At 37.3% G+C, this 22,725-nt stretch overlaps 2 protein-coding genes across 3 annotated transcripts in view; both read right to left on the bottom strand.

The window, feature by feature from the left end:
* Positions 1–220: 220 nt before the first annotated feature.
* On the bottom strand, positions 221–15,416 carry LOC147308388 (tetratricopeptide repeat protein 39C-like). Its single transcript, XM_086270673.1, has 14 exons — positions 14,310–15,416; positions 11,609–11,657; positions 9,961–10,089; positions 9,695–9,809; positions 8,798–9,197; positions 8,154–8,322; positions 7,944–8,037; positions 7,747–7,854; positions 7,553–7,662; positions 7,340–7,463; positions 7,163–7,260; positions 6,892–6,996; positions 6,717–6,755; positions 221–1,525 (listed from the first exon to the last, which is right to left on the bottom strand). The coding sequence occupies exons 1-14, from the start codon at positions 14,450–14,452 to the stop codon at positions 1,436–1,438; spliced, it is 1,773 nt and encodes a 590-aa protein (XP_086126799.1). The 5' UTR covers positions 14,453–15,416; the 3' UTR covers positions 221–1,435.
* Positions 15,417–15,929: 513 nt separating this feature from the next.
* LOC147308389 (laminin subunit alpha-3-like) overlaps positions 15,930–22,725 on the bottom strand; it is a 60,453-nt gene continuing 53,657 nt past the window's right edge. For both annotated transcript variants that reach the window (XM_086270672.1, XM_086270671.1), the window contains exons 70-77: positions 21,738–21,871; positions 21,427–21,604; positions 21,172–21,333; positions 20,918–21,083; positions 19,483–19,637; positions 19,128–19,221; positions 18,912–19,031; positions 15,930–17,191 (exon numbers count right to left, since the gene is read on the bottom strand). In XM_086270672.1, coding sequence (XP_086126798.1) covers positions 17,049–17,191; positions 18,912–19,031; positions 19,128–19,221; positions 19,483–19,637; positions 20,918–21,083; positions 21,172–21,333; positions 21,427–21,604; positions 21,738–21,871 — 1,152 coding nt within the window. In that variant the 3' untranslated portion in view covers positions 15,930–17,048. The remainder of the gene's footprint in view (positions 17,192–18,911; positions 19,032–19,127; positions 19,222–19,482; positions 19,638–20,917; positions 21,084–21,171; positions 21,334–21,426; positions 21,605–21,737; positions 21,872–22,725) is intronic.

Raw genomic sequence — 22,725 nt, forward strand, 5'->3', positions numbered from 1 at the left:
ATTCCTGTGTACATGGTTATGGTCATGAATGTTACATTTGCTATGACTGAATCAAGCAATCTGATTACCCAGAAGTTATCTTCTGTGGTGGCTGTAGCACAGCAGGTCATCTGAGAACTGGAAGGCTGGTACTTTGATTCCTGGCTGCTCCAGTCTATGTACCAAAGTGTCCTTAAGCAAGATACTGAACTCTGAGTTGCTCTTTCATTACTCTAAATTTTGTTTGGCATGTTTCCATTTGACAGCTGAAACAAACGTTGATCTTTTTAGCAAAAAGATGCCCATCTAAATATGTTTAGAGGGGCAGAAGACACACCATCACCAAAATCAGGACCATGAAACCTAGTATAAAGGGGGAATCATGGTTTAGCATTGCTTTGCTACCTTGGGTACAAGACACCCTGTCATCAAGGAACAATGAATTAAAACAGGTAATAAGTATTAGCCCTGTTACAGGCTGGTGGCCTGTGCGCCTGTGACAGCTGGGATAGGCCCAAGCTCCCCTGTTACCTTGAATTTAATAACCAGAAGAAGATGGATGTGATAACAATATAATAGCAGTAGTTCATAGCTGAAGCTCGGAAGTTCTGTAATACAGGATAAAAAAAAAAAATGTCCACTTTCCATGATCTGAAGGCATCTGAAGCAGTTTGAGGAGGAATGATAAAAGATTCCTCATCATTGTCTGTGCCTCATAAGCCACTACAGGAAAGGCTTAATGCCCCTCGTGATTACTTTGATCACTAAAGAAGTACAAATTCTGTTGGTGAAGAAATGTATTTGTCACCTTTAAGCTATGACACTTAAACAGTCGACGAAAACAGATATTCAGTTTTACAATGTTGTTTTTATTATAACAAATATACAGGAAAAACTTTGCAGCAGAAAGGAGCGTTGTGCATTTAAGCCGCTCAAAGTGGCACATTGATAAAAACGACTGCTTAAAAAGGGGCTGTGCTTTTAAAAAAACAAAAACAAAAGATTAATACACTGCCTATAGATTAGCTTTACAAATGTCAAAGTCAACAACCAACACTGAAGTGGAAATATTGGCTTCTTAAAGACATTTTCAGAGTCATTTCTTGTAATTGCTTTGATGCTTAATACTTGATATGTACCTTTACACAATCTGAAGAACATTTCCTCCATGTAAGCAATAATGCCTAAGATCTTACAAAACAAATCTACGGGTTTTCATTCAATTCAACAGGCATCTAGTTTTAAAACAAACCCTGAAGACAAAAACAAACAGTGTATTGTGCCGTACAGTAACAGATCGATAACACCTCTTGTACCTGTTTTCTTGTGAAATATTCATGTTTGTGTTCTAAATGATGCACTGGCTCAGAATCTTATAAGTATAAAGAAATTATTTTAAAGTGAAAATATCCATACTCATTATTGTGGCTTTTTCAAAGACATTTCAGATTAAAGTTCAAGGCTGGGCGGAGGCCGCCATAGAGGCGAAAGCTGAATGAATACGAACGTGGAGTCGGTTCTCAAAGTCATAGCCAGCGTAGTCCTCCTGCACGGAAAACAAAATGAATTTTATTTTGTTCGTGCTCTGCCCTCTAACAACCTCTGCAGTCAACACAGACAGATCAATGAACATGCTGACCAATCAGGTAAGAAAAACAGAGAGCCCAGTGCTCCTCTTAGACACCGTGTGTCTGCCCAGACATGCAGAGATGGCTGTTACGGCTAATAGAGTGAGATCTGTGCTCATTCAGTGTCAGCTACCAATCAACTAACAAAGTTAATGCTAATGCAAGCAAGATACTTACAACACTGCTCTGCAGGGCGAGACTGCATCAGGCATTCAGACCATTTAATTCCGTTGTTTTCATTCTAATTCTGTTGTTTGTTTTAAACTTCCATTGTTTTCATTGAAATTCTTTTCTTTTCATTCTAATTCCGTTCATTTCATTGAAATTCCGTTGTTTTCATTCAAATGCTGTTTTCATTCAAATTCCGTCGTTTTGATTCAAATTCCGTCGTTTTGATTCTAATTCCATTCTTTTCATTCTAATTCCATCGTTTTGATTCAAATTCCATTGTTTTGATTCAAATTCTATTCATTTCATTCTAATTCCGTTGTTTTCATTCAAATTCTACTCTTTTTATTCAAATTCTATTGTTTGTTTTAGAATTCTGTTGCTTTCATTCAAACTCTGTTCTATACATTCTAATTCTGTTGTTTTCATTCAAATTCCGTCGTTTTCATTTTAATTCTGTTGTTTTCTTTTAAACTTCCATTGTTTTCATTCAAATTCCGTAGTTTTCATTCTATTTCCGTTGTTTTCATTCTATTTCCATTGTTTTGATTCAAATTATGTTCTGTTCATTCTAATTCTGTTGTTTGTTTTAAACTTCCATTGTTTTCATTTTAATTCCGTTGTTTTCGTTCTAATTCTGTTGTTTTCTTTTAAACTTCCATTGTTTTCATTCTATTTCCGTTGTTTTCATTCTATTTCCGTTGTTTTGATTCAAATTCTGTTCTGTTCATTCTAATTCTGTTGTTTGTTTTAAACTTCCATTGTTTTCATTCAAATTCCGTTGTTTTCATTTTAATTCCGTCGTTTTCATTCAAATTCTATTCTTTTCATTCTAATTCCATTGTTTTGATTCAAATTCTGGTCTGTTCATTCTAATTCCGTTGTTTTCATTCAAATTCTGTTCATTTCATTCTAATTCCATTCTTTTCATTGAAATTCCGTTTTTTTTCATTCAAATGCTGTTGTTTTCATTCTAATTCTACTTTTTTATTCAAATGCTATTGTTTGTTTTAGAATTATGTTGCTTTCATTCAAACTGTTCTGTACATTCTAATTCCATTGTTTTCATTCAAATTCGGTTGTTTGATTTCAAATTCCGTTGTTTTCATTCCAATTCCGTTGTTTTCATTCCAATTCCGTTGTTTTCATTCCAATTCCATTGTTTTCGTTCAAATTAGGGCTGGGCCATATTATACCGTTCACGGTAATGCCGGTATAATGTTTGGCAACGATAGGAAAATGAAATATCACGATAGAATATGAGTAAAACGCGCATGCGCAGTGCCTTTGTTTTCATACGCACATGGCCGATTGTTGAGTGAAACAGATGAACCAGAATTGGTTTGTAAAAATGGTGCAACTTCAGTGATGTGGAACTGGTTTGGTGTTTGTCCGTCAGATACACGACAAAGCACATTTTTTTGCAGAACATGCAAGCGGCTGTCGTTATTGTCGTATTTGCCGGACTAAGATGCTCTTAAATCTGGGAGTAATCTGGGTCCTAAACTCCCTATTCTTCAGATCAAACGAACACTGCAGCATCACTGAGAGTTAAAAACTGTCTCAATTCTTTCATCTTTAATAAAACGATCAGCATTGCTGCTTAACCAGGTGAAACTATGAAGTTTAACTTCCAGGCATCCATGAAAACAAAATTTGTTACATTTAACGGAGTTAGAAGTTAGCAGGAAGCTAGCGGAAGTTAGCTCGCTAGTTTCGCTAGTTACCTAAGCATGATATAGCATGTTCTGACAGAGATTTCTGGAAAAATTCAAACGTACAGCTCTGCTATCACGTCCAACATAAATGAAGACAGGAAACTAAACAGCAATGACGTTTGTAGGGTTACTGAAGTTGGGCTAGCTGGTATATAATGATGTGCTACCTGATCGCTAGCGACACAGCTATGTTAGCATAACATAAACAGTGAAGCTGGAGGACAAACACTAACACTTTTCCACTTATAAAAGTTAACGTTAAAGTTCCTGATAGTTAGAGACAAATGCAATCACATGGCGGGATGCTGTAAACGGACCAAACTTCAGTCAGGAGAACAACTGAGATAATCCATCCACAATACAAGGTTAGTCATTAATATACTGCAACAACATGGGAATAGAGCAGAATTCATTCATTAATAAATCAATGGTACAGAAGTGGAGGAAGCAAGAAGAATGAGTTTAATAAAGTTTGATTTATCTGACTGCTTTGTTTCGCTTAATGTGCCTTATAATCCCGTGCACCTTGTGGTCCGAAAAATACGTACTGCTCACTGCAGTTTATTGTTGCAAAGCACCTCTTTTTAACTTCAGTGGATATTATACATGGTTATGCTCAGGATATGTCATCCCATTTCTACTGGAAATGCCTTTTGGTTAAACTTTCAGCAAGGAATTTGCATTTGCACTGTTACATTTTTATAAAGCTTTAATGTACATAAAAACCAGCTTCTTGTTTAAGTGAAAATAAATGGAAGGTTGTCTTTTTGCGCTAGTAATGTTGTGGAGTTGTATTTTGTCTCGCATCAATTATATCGTCAGTTATATCGTTATCGCAAATTTTCAAATATATATCATGATAAATATTTTTGGCCATATCGCCCTGCTCTAGTTCAAATTCCATTGTTTTCGTTCAAATTCCATTGTTTGTTCTCAAATTCTGTTGTTTTCATTCCAATTCCGGCGTTTTCATTCAAATTCTGTCGTTTTCATTCAAATTCCGTCGTTTTCATTCAAATTCTGTTCTTTTCATTCTATTTCCATTGTTTTGATTCAAATCCTTTTCTGTTCATTCTAATTCTGTTGTTTGTTTTAAACTTCCATTGTTTTCATTCAAATTCTGTTTTTTTCATTCAAATTCCGTTCTTCTCATTCTAATTCTATTGTTTTGATTCAAATTCTGTTCTGTTCATTCTAATTCTATTGTTTTGATTCAAATTCTGTTCTGTTCATTCTAATTCTGTTGTTTTGATTCAAATTCTATTCATTTCATTCTAATTCCGTTCTTTTCATTGAAATTCCGTTGTTTTAATTCAAATGCAGTTGTTTTCATTCTAATTCTACTCTTCTATTCAAATTCTATTGTTTGTTTTAGAATTCTGTTGCTTTCATTCAAACTCTGTTCTATACATTCTAATTCTGTTGTTTTCATGCAAATTCTTTTGTTTTTGATCAAATTCCGTTGTTTTCATTCAAATTCTGTTCTTTTCATTCAAATTCCATTGTTTGTTCCCAAATTCTGTTGTTTTCATTCAAATTCCGTCGTTTTCATTTTAATTCCGTTGTTTTCATTCTAATTCCGTTGTTTTCATTCAAATTCCGTTGTTTTCATTCAAATTCCGTTGTTTTCATTCAAATTCCGTTGTTTTCATTCCAATGCTGTTGTTTTCATTCCAATTCTGTCGTTTTCATTCAAATTCCATTGTTTGTTCTCAAATTCCATTGTTTTGATTCAAATTCTATTCATTTCATTCTAATTCCATTCTTTTCATTGAAATTCTGTTGTTTTCATTCTACTTCTACTCTTTTTATTCAAATTCTATTGTTTGTTTTAGAATTCATGGTTCATTCATTCATTGTTTTGATTCAAATTCTGTTCTGTTCATTCTCAAATTCTGTTGTTTTCATTCAAATTCCGTTCTTTTCATTCTAATTCCGTTCTTTTCATTCTAATTCCATTGTTTTGATTCAAATCCCGTTGTTTTTGTTCAAATTCTGTTGTTTTCATGCAAATTCTGTTGTTTTCATGAAAATTCTGTTGTTTTTGATCAAATTCTGTTCTTTTCATTCAAATTCCATTGTTTTCATTCAAATTCCATTGTTTGTTCCCAATTTCTGTTGTTTTCATTCAAATTCCGTCATTTTCATTTTAAATCCATTCCTTATACAGAGGCTTGGCTACAGTGTTGGCAAACTTTAGGTCAATGCAAAGCCAGTATACTCAGCTCACTAAGTTCAAGCAGCACTGGCACTCCAATAGACATCCTGTCACCTGATCAGACAGTGGGTGTCTTAATCTGATTTAGAACGATGAGTCAGAATGAAAAGATCCTGATCAGTTTTATAAAGAAAGCTTTGACCCGCAGCAAAAATAAGACAAAATCTAAACACTAATTGCTTTTAATTAATCAAATAAGACAGGACTTGTTACCAACTACTTCCAGTAGTAACAAGATCACTCATAGTGCGACTCGCCCCAAAGACCACGGACTACGCTAAAATTAATAAGACATGCTGACATCAGCCTGTTTTCATTACAATATGAGGATGTCAGCCTGTTACGGCATCACTGTGACATCACAAGCTCTCTTCATGACCTTCCATATAACATATTATACTCGATATGGTTTCTTAAAATGTTTTGCAAGACCAGCTTTTTCACCTTGGGCGCTAATAATGACGGTCAAGGTGAAATGCTTAGCCTACATGGGTGCTCATGTCCTCCAATGCCCAGTATGTTGTTGTGAAGTTTGAAGACGATCAATAAAAAGTTATGGCTAATATAAACTTTGTACTGATTTTCACATATGGTGCGACCTTGATCTTAACCAGATTTTCACCTAAATTAAATCCGCTCGAGCTGTTGGTAACTGCCATCACACAAAACTTAAAAATGATCGTAAACGACCACAGCAGACCCGATGGCATTTTACTGCTATTCAACATCTTTTATTGAGGCACACCATTTACACACAACGGCCGCAGCTCTCCCGCTGCCAGCTGTACTCACATCAACACCACCTCTCCAACCACAGGACCCAGTACAACATTTAAGTCTGCGGTGCATGATTGCGGATGTGTGGCCTGCACGGCTCTGCAGGCCACACCCCGCCACAATGATATCTTAAAAACAGTGGAAGCTAGACTGCTAACAAATAGACAGGAAAAACAGGACATATTACCTCCTTTCAGGGCAGAGAATAAATAAAGAGTATTACTGTACCTTGGCCTGAAGCATTAGCATTCGGCCCTTCCCCGCAGACTAGAAAAAAAAAATTAAATATTTAGATAGTGTAACTCCTCCAGGACCTTGGCCAAGAGAGACAGTTTAACTATCTCTCTCTCACACACACACACACACACACACACACACACACACACACACACACAAAACTTGCCTCTGGGGAATTCAGCAGCACACAGGCCAGTTCATAGCAAGAGTAGGGCTGCACATAAGAGTTGCTCAGACGCCCCCCCTCATCCCTTGCAGCCAGCTGGAAATACTGTTTCAAAAAAAAAAAAAAGGTCATGATACCAAAACAAACAATGATTATTGTGTTGTGTAAGTGCATGGACAATCCTTTAAGGCAGCCGGCGAGGGCCGTGCTTCATGCTGTGCATCAATTTTCCAAAAATGCAAATTGCATAATTAATTTAACACAAGAGTACCTGAATGGCATCTTTGGTATTATGTAGACATTTGCTTATGGCACCAAGAAGGAGGTTTTTCAGGCCTGCACACGAGGCGTCGTCAATCCCCTGTAACACTAAGGGAGGAATCAAAATTACAAACACTTTGCATTAGTGCACATAATGCAAGCGAGATATTAGTTTGGAATGCAGTACCTTGGGCCATCGTCTGCAGCTTGGCATTGGAGCAATTGGGCAGAGCTTTCCACAAATACAGAATCTCAATCACTGATAGGATGCAGAGTTCTTTGGATATACTGGAGCTCTTTAGCTTCTCAGACTGATTGAAAAACAAAAGTGCATCTTCACATCAGTGGCATTCTTAGCACCATAATATTCCTACAGGAAACAAACTAGTTACACACTCACCCTTTTCATGGAAAACATTTCTATCTGATTATTCTTGCGTTTGAAAAGTTTTTGAACGTCCTTGAAAACAGCAACGGCTCCTTCCAGATCACCAGTGGCTCCTTGGCACACTGCACCACACAACATACAATATGGATTAGCATCCACTACCGAGCTTACAAAATACCCTGAAAGCATTACGGTGCTGTAATTACCTCCAGTTAAATAGGCATAATAGCACTGGGACCAGCGAGATTCAGTCGCCAATCTGTCAAACGCTCTGTAGGCTTCTCTGTAGTTCAGTTCGATCATGCTGCACCAGCCTAAAAAAATCGATCAGAAATGATGTTGCATACTAATACCGAGTGAGGCATATTTGAAATATGAGAGAAATATGAGAGCCAGGCAGTACCTATTTCATATAAACAAACGTGCTGAATTTCCCTTTGGTCAGAGGCCAGATCCAAGGCACTACTGAAGGACGTCAAGGCACTACTGATCTCGCACTACAGAAGGAAACTTTGTAGTATGAGTTACAGTGAGACAATACTGAGCTTCTCCAAGTTAGAAGACTACTTCACATGGCAAAAGATAACAAGGTTTAGTATTCACATGTCTTTACCTCAAGGCGTTGAACTCTGCCTTTGAAAAACATAAAGAGGGAGGAGTTGGGATAAATAGCCTCTCTTTGTTTAAGAATGTATTTGGCTTCCATTAGGCCTGACTGTGTGTCTGTGCCATCCAGAGCAAAGAAGGGCTGCACTACTGTGTGGTACCACAACAGAGCCAAGCTGCAAGAAAAGCACAGAGACTGTAATGAGAGGGAATATAGCAAATTTCTAATTTATGATAATGACACACACACAAAAAACAGCACAATGTGTTGCGCTTTTTACAAAACTGAGGAAATACGATTCACAGCATTTTACAGTAATATTGCATAATGTGGTTATATTACAGATTTGTTAACTTGGCAGACATGACCAAATTCCCACACACTTGATTTTAATTAAAGGCTTGATTACAAACATGGTTCCCAAGGCACCCAAGGACTAAAAACCAATTTCAAACGATTCAGTATGAAGCAGGATTTGGAAAATTGTGCTACAGGGACCTGAGTCAGTCAATTATTACAGCTGTTCACACTGGGATCTCTTTTTTGTTTCCTTCTTTCCTCTACAAATTATGCTTTCATTATTTTATTACACTGCACACAACTGTTTAAGTTGCAAAACAGGATACAGATACGCAAACATACTCACTCACGTAGCTAAGGGGGCCTTCATGTCCTTACTTTCACTGGCGTAAGTGAGTGCTGACAGGCCCTGATGGCGGTCTCCGGGAAAGCCCAGCAGATTGACGATCTTCAGTAGGTGCGGTGGCACCATCGATATACAGAGGTGGAAAAGACCATAACCAAAACTGACTGAACCTTTCAGCCGATCCAGAGCCTCGGGACTGATGCCATCTAGCCTCTGTGATGGACTTGACCCGGGTGAGGGAGAGCGACTCTGGTGGGACAGAGCAGAGCCGGACGATGAAGACGGCGTCGCTTGCTGTTCAGAGCCCCTCCTCCTGCTGCCTTCTTGTAGACGTGTGATGTCGTTGTAACATTTGTTGTACATCTTCCAAGCTTTACGGAGGATCCAGCCTCCTTTGATATATGCTGTCAGAGGATTGAAGCTCAGATTAGAGAAAAGTCCTTTATTATAACCTCTTTGTATTTAACACATCAAATAAAAGGTGGATGACAAATTAAAGGAAAAGCTATCATAGCCATCAGAGGCCAATGTCAGGAAGGCTAGAGCACCCTAAAACCACTCTTCTAAAAGATTCTTCTGTCATGTGGTGTTTCAATGATGGCGCTAAAGAGTGCTGGCCCAAAATCTCTCATAGCTATTGAGATCTAGCGACTCCTTGTATCCCTGCAACAGGGGCTACCTGGGAGAGACCACCTCCATCACAATAAAAACATTCCATAACAGCTTTGTACTGATTTCAAGTGACACTTCCCTCTAAAGAGACAAGTGGACCCATACCAGCAAAAAAGCTTCCCAAGGCATAAAAGACAGGTTTTGTTTTTTTCCTTTAATTTGTCACCTACCTACGTGATACGTGTGGAGTGCATCACTGTCAACCAACAAATACCAAAGGTTCCCTTACATGACAGCTCTTGTTTGATAAAAGATAAAACCGCCAGGTAAACCTGGCAGTCTGCAATGATGATCTGCCTCTGGAGTCGGTCCACTGCAGCCACCCCTGACCTCTGAGAGTCCATCTGCCCACACAAACACCCCACATTTACAGGCTGATGACAGACAGGTATGCAGGAGAGCTAACAAGCACACGTGGGCGTTACAGGCCCAACATGAAATGCTTGTCTATATAATGATGTACAATACAGGCAGTTTAATCAAGTATTTACTCACATTGCGCTTGATCTTGCTTTTAATGGTCTCAATGACACCCATGTTTTCACTCTCACACAGTCTCTCTGTAGCCTTGAGGTCTTCAAAAGCCATTTGCATTTTTTCCTCTTCAAAAGTCATCATGGCGTTCTGCAAAAGGGAAACCGGATAAAAGCAATCAATTACTTACATGTGGTTCAAGAAAAATCGCTTACACTGAACACTCGACAGTGGAGTCAGAAAAAGAAACAAGAAAACGAAATCTAATTGTTCCAAATTGACAGATTTTGTACAAATTACACATACAATGAATGAATGAACAAAACAGGTAGAAGATAAAGGATATGCACTATTGCTAACCTAAATCCCTTTTTAAAAAAAACAAAAAAACATGAAGAGATAATTGAATAATTGAATGCCAAATTCTGGGATTTTGCCACATACTAAAAAACATTTAATTTATAAAGTTACTTCTGAATGATTATTTTTAATTGGTCAGGCTACTAATGAAGTACAATTATACACCAGAAACTCTGTAATTATTCTAGCACTACAACCCAGCTGCCAACTTTTTTTGCTTCGACTGAAACAAAGATCTCTGTGTTACTTGGACTTCAGTAACACTGCAGTCCTTTTCCACTGTCAAAGCTTTTGTTGGGAATTTCATTTTTCACATGCTGAGGTGCCTGGCAACTCGTAAGGGCTTTTGCTCTCTGATTTCTCCCAGTAAAAGATGAGTAGACATCATGGTGATGTGCTCTGCAAGTGTAACCTTATTCTATCTTTGCCCTTTAAGGGTCAATCTCACAGAAGTCCTCTGGAGTCATTAATGACTTGTTAAAAAATACCACTGTACTTCAGATGTTACCAGCTGACCAGGAAGTGGAAAATATTAAAGTATATAGTAGCTCTTCTATCAGCTCCTTTTTGCAAAGATAAATAAGCCTCATGTCATGTTAAAAAATATTATAATAATATTAATAGATGGGAATAGGTGCTTCAACACATGCAATCATCATGCAGAGAAAAAGCACATTAAATTAAATAACTCCATTTGTAGCTGTTCCCTACATTCTCGATGGGTAACATTAAAAAAAAAAAAAAAAAAAAAAAAGAGTATAATGCAATAAATGATGCATACATTATATGCTGTTTGCATCTTTCATCTCTATGACATTTATGTCATACACACTGAGCAGTGATGTGAAAGAATAACTCCCAAACGCATTAAAAATAAAAATAAAATAACGAGCCTGTTTTGAAAATGTGACTAAAAACAATCAAACAAAGATACTTGTGTTTAAATACAGGCAGTAAAACAGTACAGTAACAGTACAGAAATTAAGTATTTGTACTTTGTGACATCCCTCCCACTGCTGACCCAGCATGTGTATGATACCATCCAATCATGACAGCAGAAACTTGCAAAGTTTAGAACAAACTGTCAAACTCAGCTACGTTTGTAGCTGGGGGGGAAAAATGCTGATCAAACATAATTTAGAAATTTCTTCGCAAAACATAACAGCTGGCTTAAAAGGACTTAAAGGGAACACAAGGGAACTTCCATAAGCCTCACAAAGAAACCAAAAGCTCCCAAAGCAACATTTACAAAAATCTTCGAGAAGTTTGGCCACAAACCAAAATAGCAGCGAGTTGCTTTTCCACTCACCAGAAAACTCACAAAACTTGCACCGAAACTCATCAAAGGACTGTGGTTCCTGAAAGAAAGTAAAAAAAAAGAAGAAGAAAACAACCCCAAACATATAAGAGAAGTTAGTCTTTTCACATAATGTGATTTTCTCTGACAGTGTAAAGTTCACTGGAGAAACAATGAAAAGTATGTGGCCTGTTTCATGCATCAATAATGCCAATGTATTAGGACTACTGTAGGTTAGAAAAATACTAATGGGAAGGAGGAGAATATTCAGAAGTAAAACAATGAAAAATTAATTCATGAAATATAAAACCAAGATATTTTCCAACATTAAAGTGCTAAATAAAAAAAAGTCACATTTGATAAAAAAAACAGCTGACAAATTCTGAGATTAAAGATATTTAATAGAGGTTTTTTTTGTTTTGTTTTACATCAAGGAACCAAATTGAGTTTACTAGGTAGGACCAGCGTCACTATATTAATCTTTATTTCTGTAAACATATACACTGTATGGACAATAATACTGGGTCAACTACAAATATTATACCTACAGGAGCTGTCAGCCATGGAAGCCCAAACCATGAAGCTCCCAGCACACAGTTTTTGTGTGCTGGTTTGGAGCTGTGCAGTTATTGAGTCAGCAGTGTTGGCCACTTTAATGCATTATGAGCACTCAGCGACCCCACTCTGTAACTTCACATCATCTGCAATGCTTTGGTTCCTAAATGCTTCCGCTTATATATACCACTTATAGCTGATTGTGGAGTAGCTAGGAGGGAAGAGATTTCACAAACTGACTTGTTGCAATGGTGTATCCTGTTGCACTACCACTCACTACCATTCACTTAAGCTCTTCAGAAAAACAATCCATGAATGACCCATTTTTTCCACAAAAGGCAGACTGCATGCTGTTGCCTTTAAATATGCAGAAACTCAGATTAGACTTTCTTTTCTTTGACTATTACCCTCTACCCCCAATTGGCAATTTTTGGCCTCACCCTCATAACTAACACACTTTAAGATGCCCTTCATCTGAAATTATCTTAGGGCATCAAAGGTGCTCATAATACACTGTTACACACTATTAACACAGCTTTACAACTGTCACAAGCCAGCTAATGCAAAACTTATCAACTAACTTTCTCTTTGATGAATTAAGAGATTCAGAAATTTCTACCCTATAATCAAAACATATACCCTGTCACAATTGACACATTTATAGCTACTAATAATAATCTTTTAGAGCTACACAGACTTGCATCTGTGTAGCTGAAAACTTGCATCATTTACAGAAATCAAAGGTCCTTTTGATTTCCATCTGTAGCTGTGTAGCTGTGTGGTCATTTTGGTGCAATAACTGAATTTCAGCAGCCTTATATTTCACTTTGAAGACAAGAGGCACCACGTGTCAGTCAAATTACGGCAAAATGTTTCAAATAATTGTGGAAAATTGACTTGGTACAGGTATCCCTGTGTAACTGTGATGGGGATTTAATTTATAATGGAACCACCTCCACACATAAGTGCAACATACTATACAAACGTAATAGTACCAGGGGAGCTTTAACAGAAACTCGTACATACTGCCAGTAAAAGCTCATTCTCAGACAGCTGTGTTTGTGTTTTTCACTTCCCTCCATCGTTTTGCTGATCCAGTCAAAACAGGATGACACCTAGAGCTTAATGCAATTAGCGGACGAGGTGACATTTACGCTTTCCCCAGGGGTCAGGAACCATAGGAGCTGCCCTTTCATGACATAAGCATTCAAGTTGAAAGCAAAGGCTGAAGCATGTGTAAGGACGTGTGCGGTTCAGGAGCAGGGATTCCCAACATTTATAACTTGTGACCTCTTTTAATGAATGCAAAATGCAAAAAGAAAGGTTATGCAGCAGTTTTCTCGCATGCCTACTGATTATTTGGCTGAGATGGGTGCTACTGGACTAAGAGAATAGTTTACCAGTTTAATGCTTGCATTTCGATCCTAAATGACATCAAAGACATTGCTTTCCAGAGCAAGGCAAGACATATGCAGCCATCCAATAATTGGTATGTGTAAAAATATATAAACCTAGACTTCTACAGGTGATGCTATGGATCTTTTAATATTGCACTCTCACCTAATGACAGTCTTCATGTATGCTTGTATGCCTCTTCATGTATGCTTTCTGGATCAGCAAACGAGAGACCATCTCAGAAACCTGGTTACCTTATCTGGACACATTGTTGTTATTGTTTTCCTCTAATATGTCACTCAACTGTCGATGTGAGGAACTAGCTGGGCCATGTTGACATATTTCACAAGAAGGGTACAAAGTACCTCAAAGCCAGACAGCGGTATAACAGGAATGGCAACCTGTTAAGCAAGCACTTCGTTGTTTTTTTAGACATTTATGAAGACAGTCACCAAATCTAATGATGTGCACACATGTCACATATTGTGGTTGTGGATATTTGCTCAGGGTATTTAAACAACACTAATTCTGCTTGTGATCAGATCAAATGGTTCTCCACCAGACAAGCGTGACACGGGTGGTGGGCTTTTTTTTTCCTGTTTTTGTTTTTTCAAAGCTTAGACCACACGCTTTGATGCCTTCAGTTGTAATTGTATTGGTTAATCACAAGTTTGGGAACATTAGCTACACCTGCCATAACATTTAACACAAGCATACGCCTCTGTTTTGTTTTTACATACAGGAAGAGAAGTCACACACAGACCTGTATGTTCTGAAGAGCTCGTCGCTCTCTTTGAATCCATTGTTGAGCAGCATGTTGATTCCCTTCAGCGCCAGCTCTGCGTCGTTTATACTGTCTGTCTCCTCCTCCACGCTCGCCGGGGCTGGTTCCTTTCCGTCCGCCATTAAGACACCCGATATCGGAGGTGAGGAACTGAACGCGACCGGAGACAGGCAGGTAGGGCGGTATAGCTGGTTAGTTTACTTACACTCAGAGAAGTCTCAACCGGTGGCGCAGTTTGGAGCAAATGCTGGCATATTTACGTTCGTATAACAATCCGCTATTTCACATAACTAGCCGGTTACAACACAGAGTGAAGCTAACCAGTGTCCCGCCAGCTGGGCGGCCGTACTCTGTATTCTGTCTCCTGACCGCTGGTTTGCATGTGAGCCAGGAAACGTGCTGCCTTCATGTGCTATCGTAAAAAAGATTTCTAGCAGAAGAACAGAACTAGATGAAGAAAAAGAACAGATTATTCCTCTTATTGAATACATTAATGCAAACAGAGGTGAAAACGGTGAAACAAGCCACAAACAGAAAAGGTTTTGTTTGTGTTAAATTATTTGTCAACACATCTGTTCCTGCGTTTCTTATGCTACGACCTTTCCATTTTTGCCCATCAGGAAGATCGCATGTATTGTTTATGTATTTATTTTTAATTTGCAGCCACACTATAATTTTAGAGTTTCCTTTCCGTTATGTTCTCAGGCAATGGTGCGCTAACTGTAACTTTGCGCAATTTATTTGTCATTTCTGAGGGAAAAGAACGACCCTGAAGGCAGCATAGGAGTGGGCGTGGTCTTTAGCTAAAACGCAGAGGTGAGGAGTCCATACAGTTTTTGACGTTTTTGACTAATTACCAGTGGTTACCAATGGCAATAATGGATATTTTCTCAACTTTGTATTTTATTTAACACGTTTAACAGATATATCCCTAACAGGTTGGTTTTTTTTACATTTTCAAATCTTATGCTATCCTAATGCTTTTCTAAAAGTATACTTTCAGGAAAACTTCCTTACTTTTACCACATCTTCCCCCCAAAAAGTCTCATTTCCTCTAAAGCAATACTGAGGACAAGACCTCAGTGTGAGCTCTTACTCTAACACTATCTGAATTTTATAAAGGCCACATTTTATTGTGTTTCATATTTTAACACAATCAAAGTTTCCTAAATGCTATATAATTTACTAATATTAAAATGAGCTATAGTTACAAAAGAAATACTCACCGCACTGTGCAAAGGTCTTGACGGGACCTTCTGGTGTTTACATTTTGCTACAAAAAAGGGAAATAGGACTTTGAAACATGTACAAACATACATGGCACTACAGTAAGGCAAAACCAGAGTTTGTATAATTCTAATGAGTTTTGCAACAGGCTGCTGATACAAAAGTGCTTAAACTTACAGTTTAAGATTGATTCTTTTCTAAGTTGTCTATTATGTGTAGACTCAACACCAGTTCATCCCTTAATTTAAAAAAAACTACTAGAAAGTCTGGCTGCTTGGAAACAAAATATAAAGAAATGAGGGGTGGCTCAAGACGTTTGCACAGCAGTGTACATTAATTGTTTAGTATGAACCATAATGAGTGGAAGTTAACAGTTCCCAAGCTGTTTCCTTGATCAAAAGTCCATTATTTATTTATGGCACTGACAGGTATTCATAAAGAATATTAATCAGACAGGTTACATAATGGCTTACAAATCAGTTGCCACAAGACAGGAATGCATGTACAGTGTGTCCAATTTAATATGAATTTTACATCATATTGAGATATAATGTTATTTAAAGTCTGGCATAAATGCACAATTTAGAAACGTAAACACCTTTTTTGTGAATATAAGTACCTAAACATACTTTTTCTGTTATTACTTTTGCAATGGTCCCAAACACTACTGACCAAACTTATTCTAATGGCATCTAGGTATATTGGTTATTTAACTGATAGAAACAAAATTTAGTACATGCTGTTATCTGGTGTAACTACTGTAAGATATACATCCATATTCTCATGCAAAGGGAATGCAAACTGGAAAATCAGATCAGAACAGTAATACAACACTGGGGGCGAAAAACATGTGGTTTGAAAACATGTGCAAAGAGTCCATGTCTCTTAAGCCAGTTAAAATGCAGAATTCTGCATGCTGGCATGTGGATATGAATACAGAATAGCTTAGCAACCCCTGAAATGTCACTGAATTGAGAATCATGGGTGTAAACATCATTTTTCTTAGTATAAGCTATTGAGTCCAACAAGCAAACCAAAAGTACATCAGTTAATAATCTTGATCTCTTTCGCAGCACCAAAGGCAATACTTGTTTTCTGAAAGTGCTGGGCTGACTGTAACGCAGCACTGACCACTTACAAGCATATTCAGTAGCATTTGATAGTCAGTAGAGACTGACTAGACCAACAAAGTAGAGTTTATTGCAGCCGTCAAAAAATGCATTTGTAATTGGTGAGGCAATACGCAACTTTACACTAAATAAATATAGACATGTTTAACTTAACAGCAAACATTATGAACCTGTAAGCCGCTGCTCATATATTTATTTTTCACGTACATTCATCCCAACACACTCACGCTGAAACACAATCGTCTTACACACACACTCTTACATGCTAACACATTCTCTGTCATAGTAACAGATTGCACATAGCTGGTGGTGGACATGGTCCCAGGGTTTGTTTACTGATGGTTTGAGGAGATCTTTATGTTCAGCCTGGACACTCCTTGAGGTTGACTGGACCAAACACGCTTGACGGCCTTTCGAAGGACACCAGTTCACCGTTGATCCCCATGTCCTGGATGCATCCAACAAAGGAGGATGTGACAGGAAGCCTCTGCTGCATTAAGATCGCTGTGGCAGAAAGGGACAGGTGAGTGATTTTATTGTTTCAGTCTATTTTATTTTAACCTTTAACCTTAAGACTATAACTAAAGTGTTTTTTATAGAAAGATGTACGTTTTATTAAGGGGATAGACAATAAATCTCTTGATTTGTCTTGACAAATCTCTTGGTGTGTTTTGTATCTCCAATATGACTTTTTTTGTATATCTACCATATCAAAAATACGTCTTCCATCTATGTGCCAATCAGCTGGCAGCAACTCAATTGCATTTAGACATGTAGACATGGTCAAGAGCACCTGCGATGTTACAGATATCTCAGAAATTGGATGTCGGAAGTTCCAGAAAAAGCCAGGAAAAACAGGACTTTTAGAGCCATTCAGATATCACTAGCAGCAAAATAGCAAAATACTACAGCAAAATACTTATTTTTATGTGCTTTAAAAACACATTTATGGATAGAGCTTGATCTATGCCCTGCATCTGGTTTATTTAGTGAGTTAAAAATACACAACAGTGGCAGAACAAATTAAAAGTTTACAGTTTTACTACTGTTTACATTCAGTGCCGCTATGTTGGATAACTCATGGTATGTTGGTCAGCTCCAAATTTTTTGAGTGGAAAATCCAAATTGAGGGGCATTCCGACTGAGAACTGAGGAAATAGCATTTATCCTGGGATCAAAATGGCAAAGAAAGGTGATTTAACTGATTTTGAACATGGCATTGTTGTTGGTGCCAGATGGGCTAATCTGAGTTTTTCAGAAACTGCTGATCTACTGGGATTTTCTCACACAGTCCTCTCTAGAGTTTACAGAGAAACAAAATGGAGAAAATATCCAGAGGTCAATAAGAACTGCACTGGCTGTCCACTGAAAGGCAGAAGCTACAACTGCATGTCGAACCTTGAAACAGAAGGTTTACAGTCTGCTTAGAACAGGAAACCGAGGCTACACTTCACATGGACTCACTAAAACTGAACAATAGAAGATTCGAAAAATGTTGCTTTGTCTGATGAGTCTCGATTACTGCTACTGCATTTGGATGTTAGGGTCAGAATTTGGCATAAACAATATAAAAACATGGATCTGTCCGGCCTTGTATCAGTGGCTCTGGCAATAGCAATGGTGTTGTAATGGTGTGGGGGGTATTTTTCGAGAACACTTTGGCCCCCCTAGTAACAACTGAGTATCATTTAAACACCACAACCTACTTGAGTATTGTCCCCTGACCATGTTCATCTGTTTATGACCACAGTGTACCCATCTTCTGATGCTGCTTCCAGCAGGATAGCATAACATGTCAGAAAGCCCAAATAATCTCAAACTGGTTTCTTGAACATGACAGTGTTCTGTACTGAAAAGACTTCTTCAGTAACCAGATAATAAATGATCTAATCTAATAGAACATCTTTGGGATGTTGCAGAACTGGAGATTCACATCACAGATGTGCAACTGAAAGATTTACAGCTACTGTGCGATGCTGTCATGGCAGTATGGGTCAAAGTTTTTTAGGAATATTTTCAGTAAATTTTTGAATTTGTGCCACAAAGAATTTAGGCAGTTCTGAAGGCAAAAGAGGGTCTAACCCAGAACTAACAAATTGTACCTAATGAAGCTGCTTGTGAGTGCAAAAATATAGTTTAATTAAATATGTGCTCAAGTTTGACTCAAACAAAACCAAAAAAAAAACAAAAACTCAGTCACTCAAATTAGATGATTTACACTTACCAGGAATGCCACCCACATACAGTGGGTCTTTGGTCAAAGGTATATTGGGAAATGGTGGTCCAATCTTGTAGTTGTCCAGTGTGTCCACATACAATTGCACAACATTCTTCCTCTTGATTACTAAACATAAAAATAATAAATTGATATATTTTGTACAATGCATGTCAAGTCTATAAGGTGTTAAAGACAGTTTGAGTCATTTTAATGGTGTTTTACCTGAAATTTTATGGAATACTCCATCACATAAAGAAGCTTTTGGCTTCACTGACACCATGAATTCTCCATTTCCATTGTTTACTCGTGCAACCACCTACAAACAGGAACATGTCCAAACCCAGTGCTTTGAATCACACTTGCAAATTTAGGTCTAATATGAATTTAGTGTCTGTTTCTGCGTGCTGAACAGAAATGGCAAACTTGGTTCATATTTATTACACAGGAAGAAAAACATCAGTTTGATAAAGAAGATCAGAAGATATCAGAACCAAGAGACCTTGTTCTACTAATAAGTTCCTTTGAGCTTGAAAAAAAAAAATGAATATGGAAATGACAAACAGATATGTGGTCTCACCTCTCCTCCGAGCATATAGATAATGAGATAGTGACCCATCGGCAGTCCATTTGGAGTCTTGCTGTACACACCTGCATGAAGCAGGAGTCCCGTCAGACTCCGTGGACGAATGTTAAACAGCAGCTCAAAGCTGGAGCCCACAACAAAGGAATCATCTGAAATGCAGAAAATACAAAACGATTTATTAGTGTGAATGCTGTTTAAGCATTTACGCTGTCCTTCTGCACGTTTTTTGGTTTTTCTGTGATTTCAAATGAATGATCCCCTTCAAACCCACCCTATTTTGAAACTAAATTAGTTTAGCATACTTTGAACTATAGAAAAAATTCAAAAATTAAACATATCCCATGACCTTAGACTCTAAGGTAATGGTAATGGTAAAAATGAGTAAAACCTGAAGAGTCCAAGGCTTAGACTCTTCAGGTTTTACTCATTTTTATATATATATATATATATATATATATATATATATATATATATATATATATATATATATATATATATATATATATATATATATATATATAAATATAAATATATATATATATATATATATATATATATTTATATATATATATATATATATATATATATATATATATATATATATATATATATATATATATTTATTTATTTATTTATTTACCATTTTCAAACAGTAACAATTTAAGTTTTACAACATTTTCAGAGAGTTTCAAAAAGCTAATGGACGCACTTTTTGAACTGCCATTTCTCGGTCAATTTTACTGGTACAGACACAAAAAATGCACGCCCTGCTTCTTATACTCAAAGAGTCAAATGTTTGTCAGATCTACAACTTTCATATTGCTCCTGTTTGTTTCTGGGTATCTCAGCAGCAATTTCCTCTGTGTGTTGGTGGTAAGACAGACACAGACTCAAGCTGCTCCTGATTGGTGGATTCAAGTTCAGCAGATTCAGACTGTTTGATTGGCATAGAAACAGAAAGGCACACACTCTCACACCCACTGTTTCACTCCCGTCTGTCTGTGTGTGTGTACTTGTAAAGAGTTTTAGGAGGGGACATTTTGATGAGCTTGTGCTTCAAGTTGTGGTTCTTTTTTTTTCTAAATTTAAGTTTATACTTTATACTTTTTTTAGTTGTTTTTTTTTAGCACATTTTTCAGTTTACACATAAGCCAGATGATGTTTTGGTAATCTTACGCAATTAAGCTCATTCAGCAAGTTGAGCTTCTGATACTTCAAATATATTTAAGCAATTCAGGCGCAATCTTCACATTTTCAGCATTCATACTGCATTTTTGCTAGGAAATTGCTTTTTCTGGTTTATTTTGTTATTGTTATTATTTAGTCATCTGATATTACAAAATTAAAAAGAAAATTGTGATGATGTTCCTCAATCAAATGAACTTTAAAAGATTAGCTGTCAGATTGTTGTGAAGAAAGCTTTACTCACTGACAACGACGTGTGCTCCATTCCCTGAGAAGTAAGCGCCTCTTTGTGTCTGTCCCTCAAAGCAGGGGCCAGAACCATGATTCGCGGTTGGATTTGACATTTGCGCTCCATTCATCTTAAAATTGCGTACGCAGCCAGACACACTGTGCTTCGGAAGGCCCTTCGACTGAAAGTGAAAGCATAACAAATTTATAAAATAAATAGACACTAAATTGAATTAGTTGTGTGAAATTTGCATTGTTATTGTTTTAAACCTTTAACTCTTTGTGAAGGGAATGTGGGGTACTGCCCAAGTAGACAGGGGACAGGAATTGCTGCTTCATGGATGACAGCTCTGCATTAGTCAGCTGCCCATCCTGAGCTCTTATTCCGTCTACAACCAGCCGGAATTTCTTCTTTTCCAAACTGAACATTACCTGTAAACATAAAGTGTTTCACTTTTTTTTTTTTTTTTTTTTTTTTTTTAGCAATTAGAGGGGTTTTTGTTGATATAAATGCAATGAACTGACCGTGTGCCACTTTCCATCATTGTACTTTTCTCGGTTGAAGATCTTCTGTTTGCCCACAGAAAGCCTGATCCTGCCCTTCGACATGTATAAAGCAAGATGAGATTGCCCTCCTCTGGTTGCAGCAAAGAACAGCATGCCTTCATGCGATCGAGTCCTGACTTCAAGAGAGAAATGCGGTCTGTGGAGAACCAAAAAAAGAAATAAATACTGATTTTGAATTGGTAAACTCAAACAAGTACACTTCACATTTATTAATCTTACATGTAAGGATTTATACATATGCATGATTGTGTATCAGACTGTTTACTTACCTGGGTTGCAGGACCTGTAGAGGAAGGCTGTAGCTCAGTCTGCTAACAGTCCCTCCAAGGCGATAAGCATGTTGATCCATGGCTGGTAACGCACATGCTGACACACTCTCATTGCTCACAGGTTTCACATCATCCTAAAACAACACAAACACAACAGAAACCCTCAGCAACAGTTTTCCTTTTAACAGCTCAAAACTCCTTTGTTAAGTCTCAGGATTTTTGCTTCCACTGTGTCAGCGATGGTACAAGATGTGGTTAAAAAAAAAAAAAGAATAACTGTCATATTGTACATGAAAATACTGCATATATTCTTTATTGCATCTTCAGAAAGTGGAAAAAAAAGTCCTCCCCCACCCACAGGTGTGAAATTTAGTGAATGAAGATGACCATTACTTTATTTATTAATTGATTTCCTGATTTTCTTTAATTACAGCCAATTATTGATCAATAAAATGCCAGAAAATATTCAAAAATCTCCAAGATTACACGTGTGTCCTTCTAAAACGTTTAATCTGCCAACATTATCTGCTTTTAATCACAGATTAAAAATGGTTTGGTCAAGAATCTTTTATCCATTATTCCTTATACATGTTTGGCTTCTGTTGTGATGCAGAACGTAAACTCAACACATTGAGAAACAGTTCAGAAAACTCGATTCATACATGTAGCTGTTAATGCCAGACGGTGGGTCATAACTGTAAGCACAGCAGCGAGTATGGTGGATATATTTGGAGTTTTAATAACCACATTCTCTTGGGAGTAGCATAACTCCCACCATCTTTCTGTTTACACACACGTGTGTGATTTGTGCTTATTAAACTTTCAGCATCAGCGTAAAAAAGAAAAAAAGTAGGAGCTTGCCAGTGTTTTGAGTGATTTCAGTCTGGCATATAGTCAAGAAAACAACACTGTTGTGGCTGAGGAGGTTGTGATATGATAAAAATGTAAAAATGGATGAGGGCCAGCTTACATATTGAAAACAGTAGGA

This window comes from Aulonocara sp. 'chitande type north' Nkhata Bay, linkage group LG18 (genome assembly GCF_057382095.1).
Source record: "Aulonocara sp. 'chitande type north' Nkhata Bay isolate Kocher_YH1m ecotype deep benthic linkage group LG18, A_spYH_male_GT1.1, whole genome shotgun sequence".
NCBI classification, from domain to species: Eukaryota; Metazoa; Chordata; class Actinopteri; order Cichliformes; family Cichlidae; genus Aulonocara; species Aulonocara sp. 'chitande type north' Nkhata Bay.

What these genes read in the sequence shown, in the direction of transcription:
- LOC147308388 (XM_086270673.1), bottom strand. Translation starts at nt 14,452, where the DNA reads ATGGCGGACGGAAAGGAACCAGCCCCGGCGAGCGTGGAGGAGGAGACA. An exon ending in TATCAAACAAGAGCTGTCAT is followed by an intron (nt 9,198 to 9,694) that starts GTAAGGGAACCT and finishes ATCCTCTGACAG; the next exon opens with CATATATCAAAGGAGGCTGG. An exon ending in ATACCAAAGATGCCATTCAG is followed by an intron (nt 6,997 to 7,162) that starts GTACTCTTGTGT and finishes TTTTTGAAACAG; the next exon opens with TATTTCCAGCTGGCTGCAAG.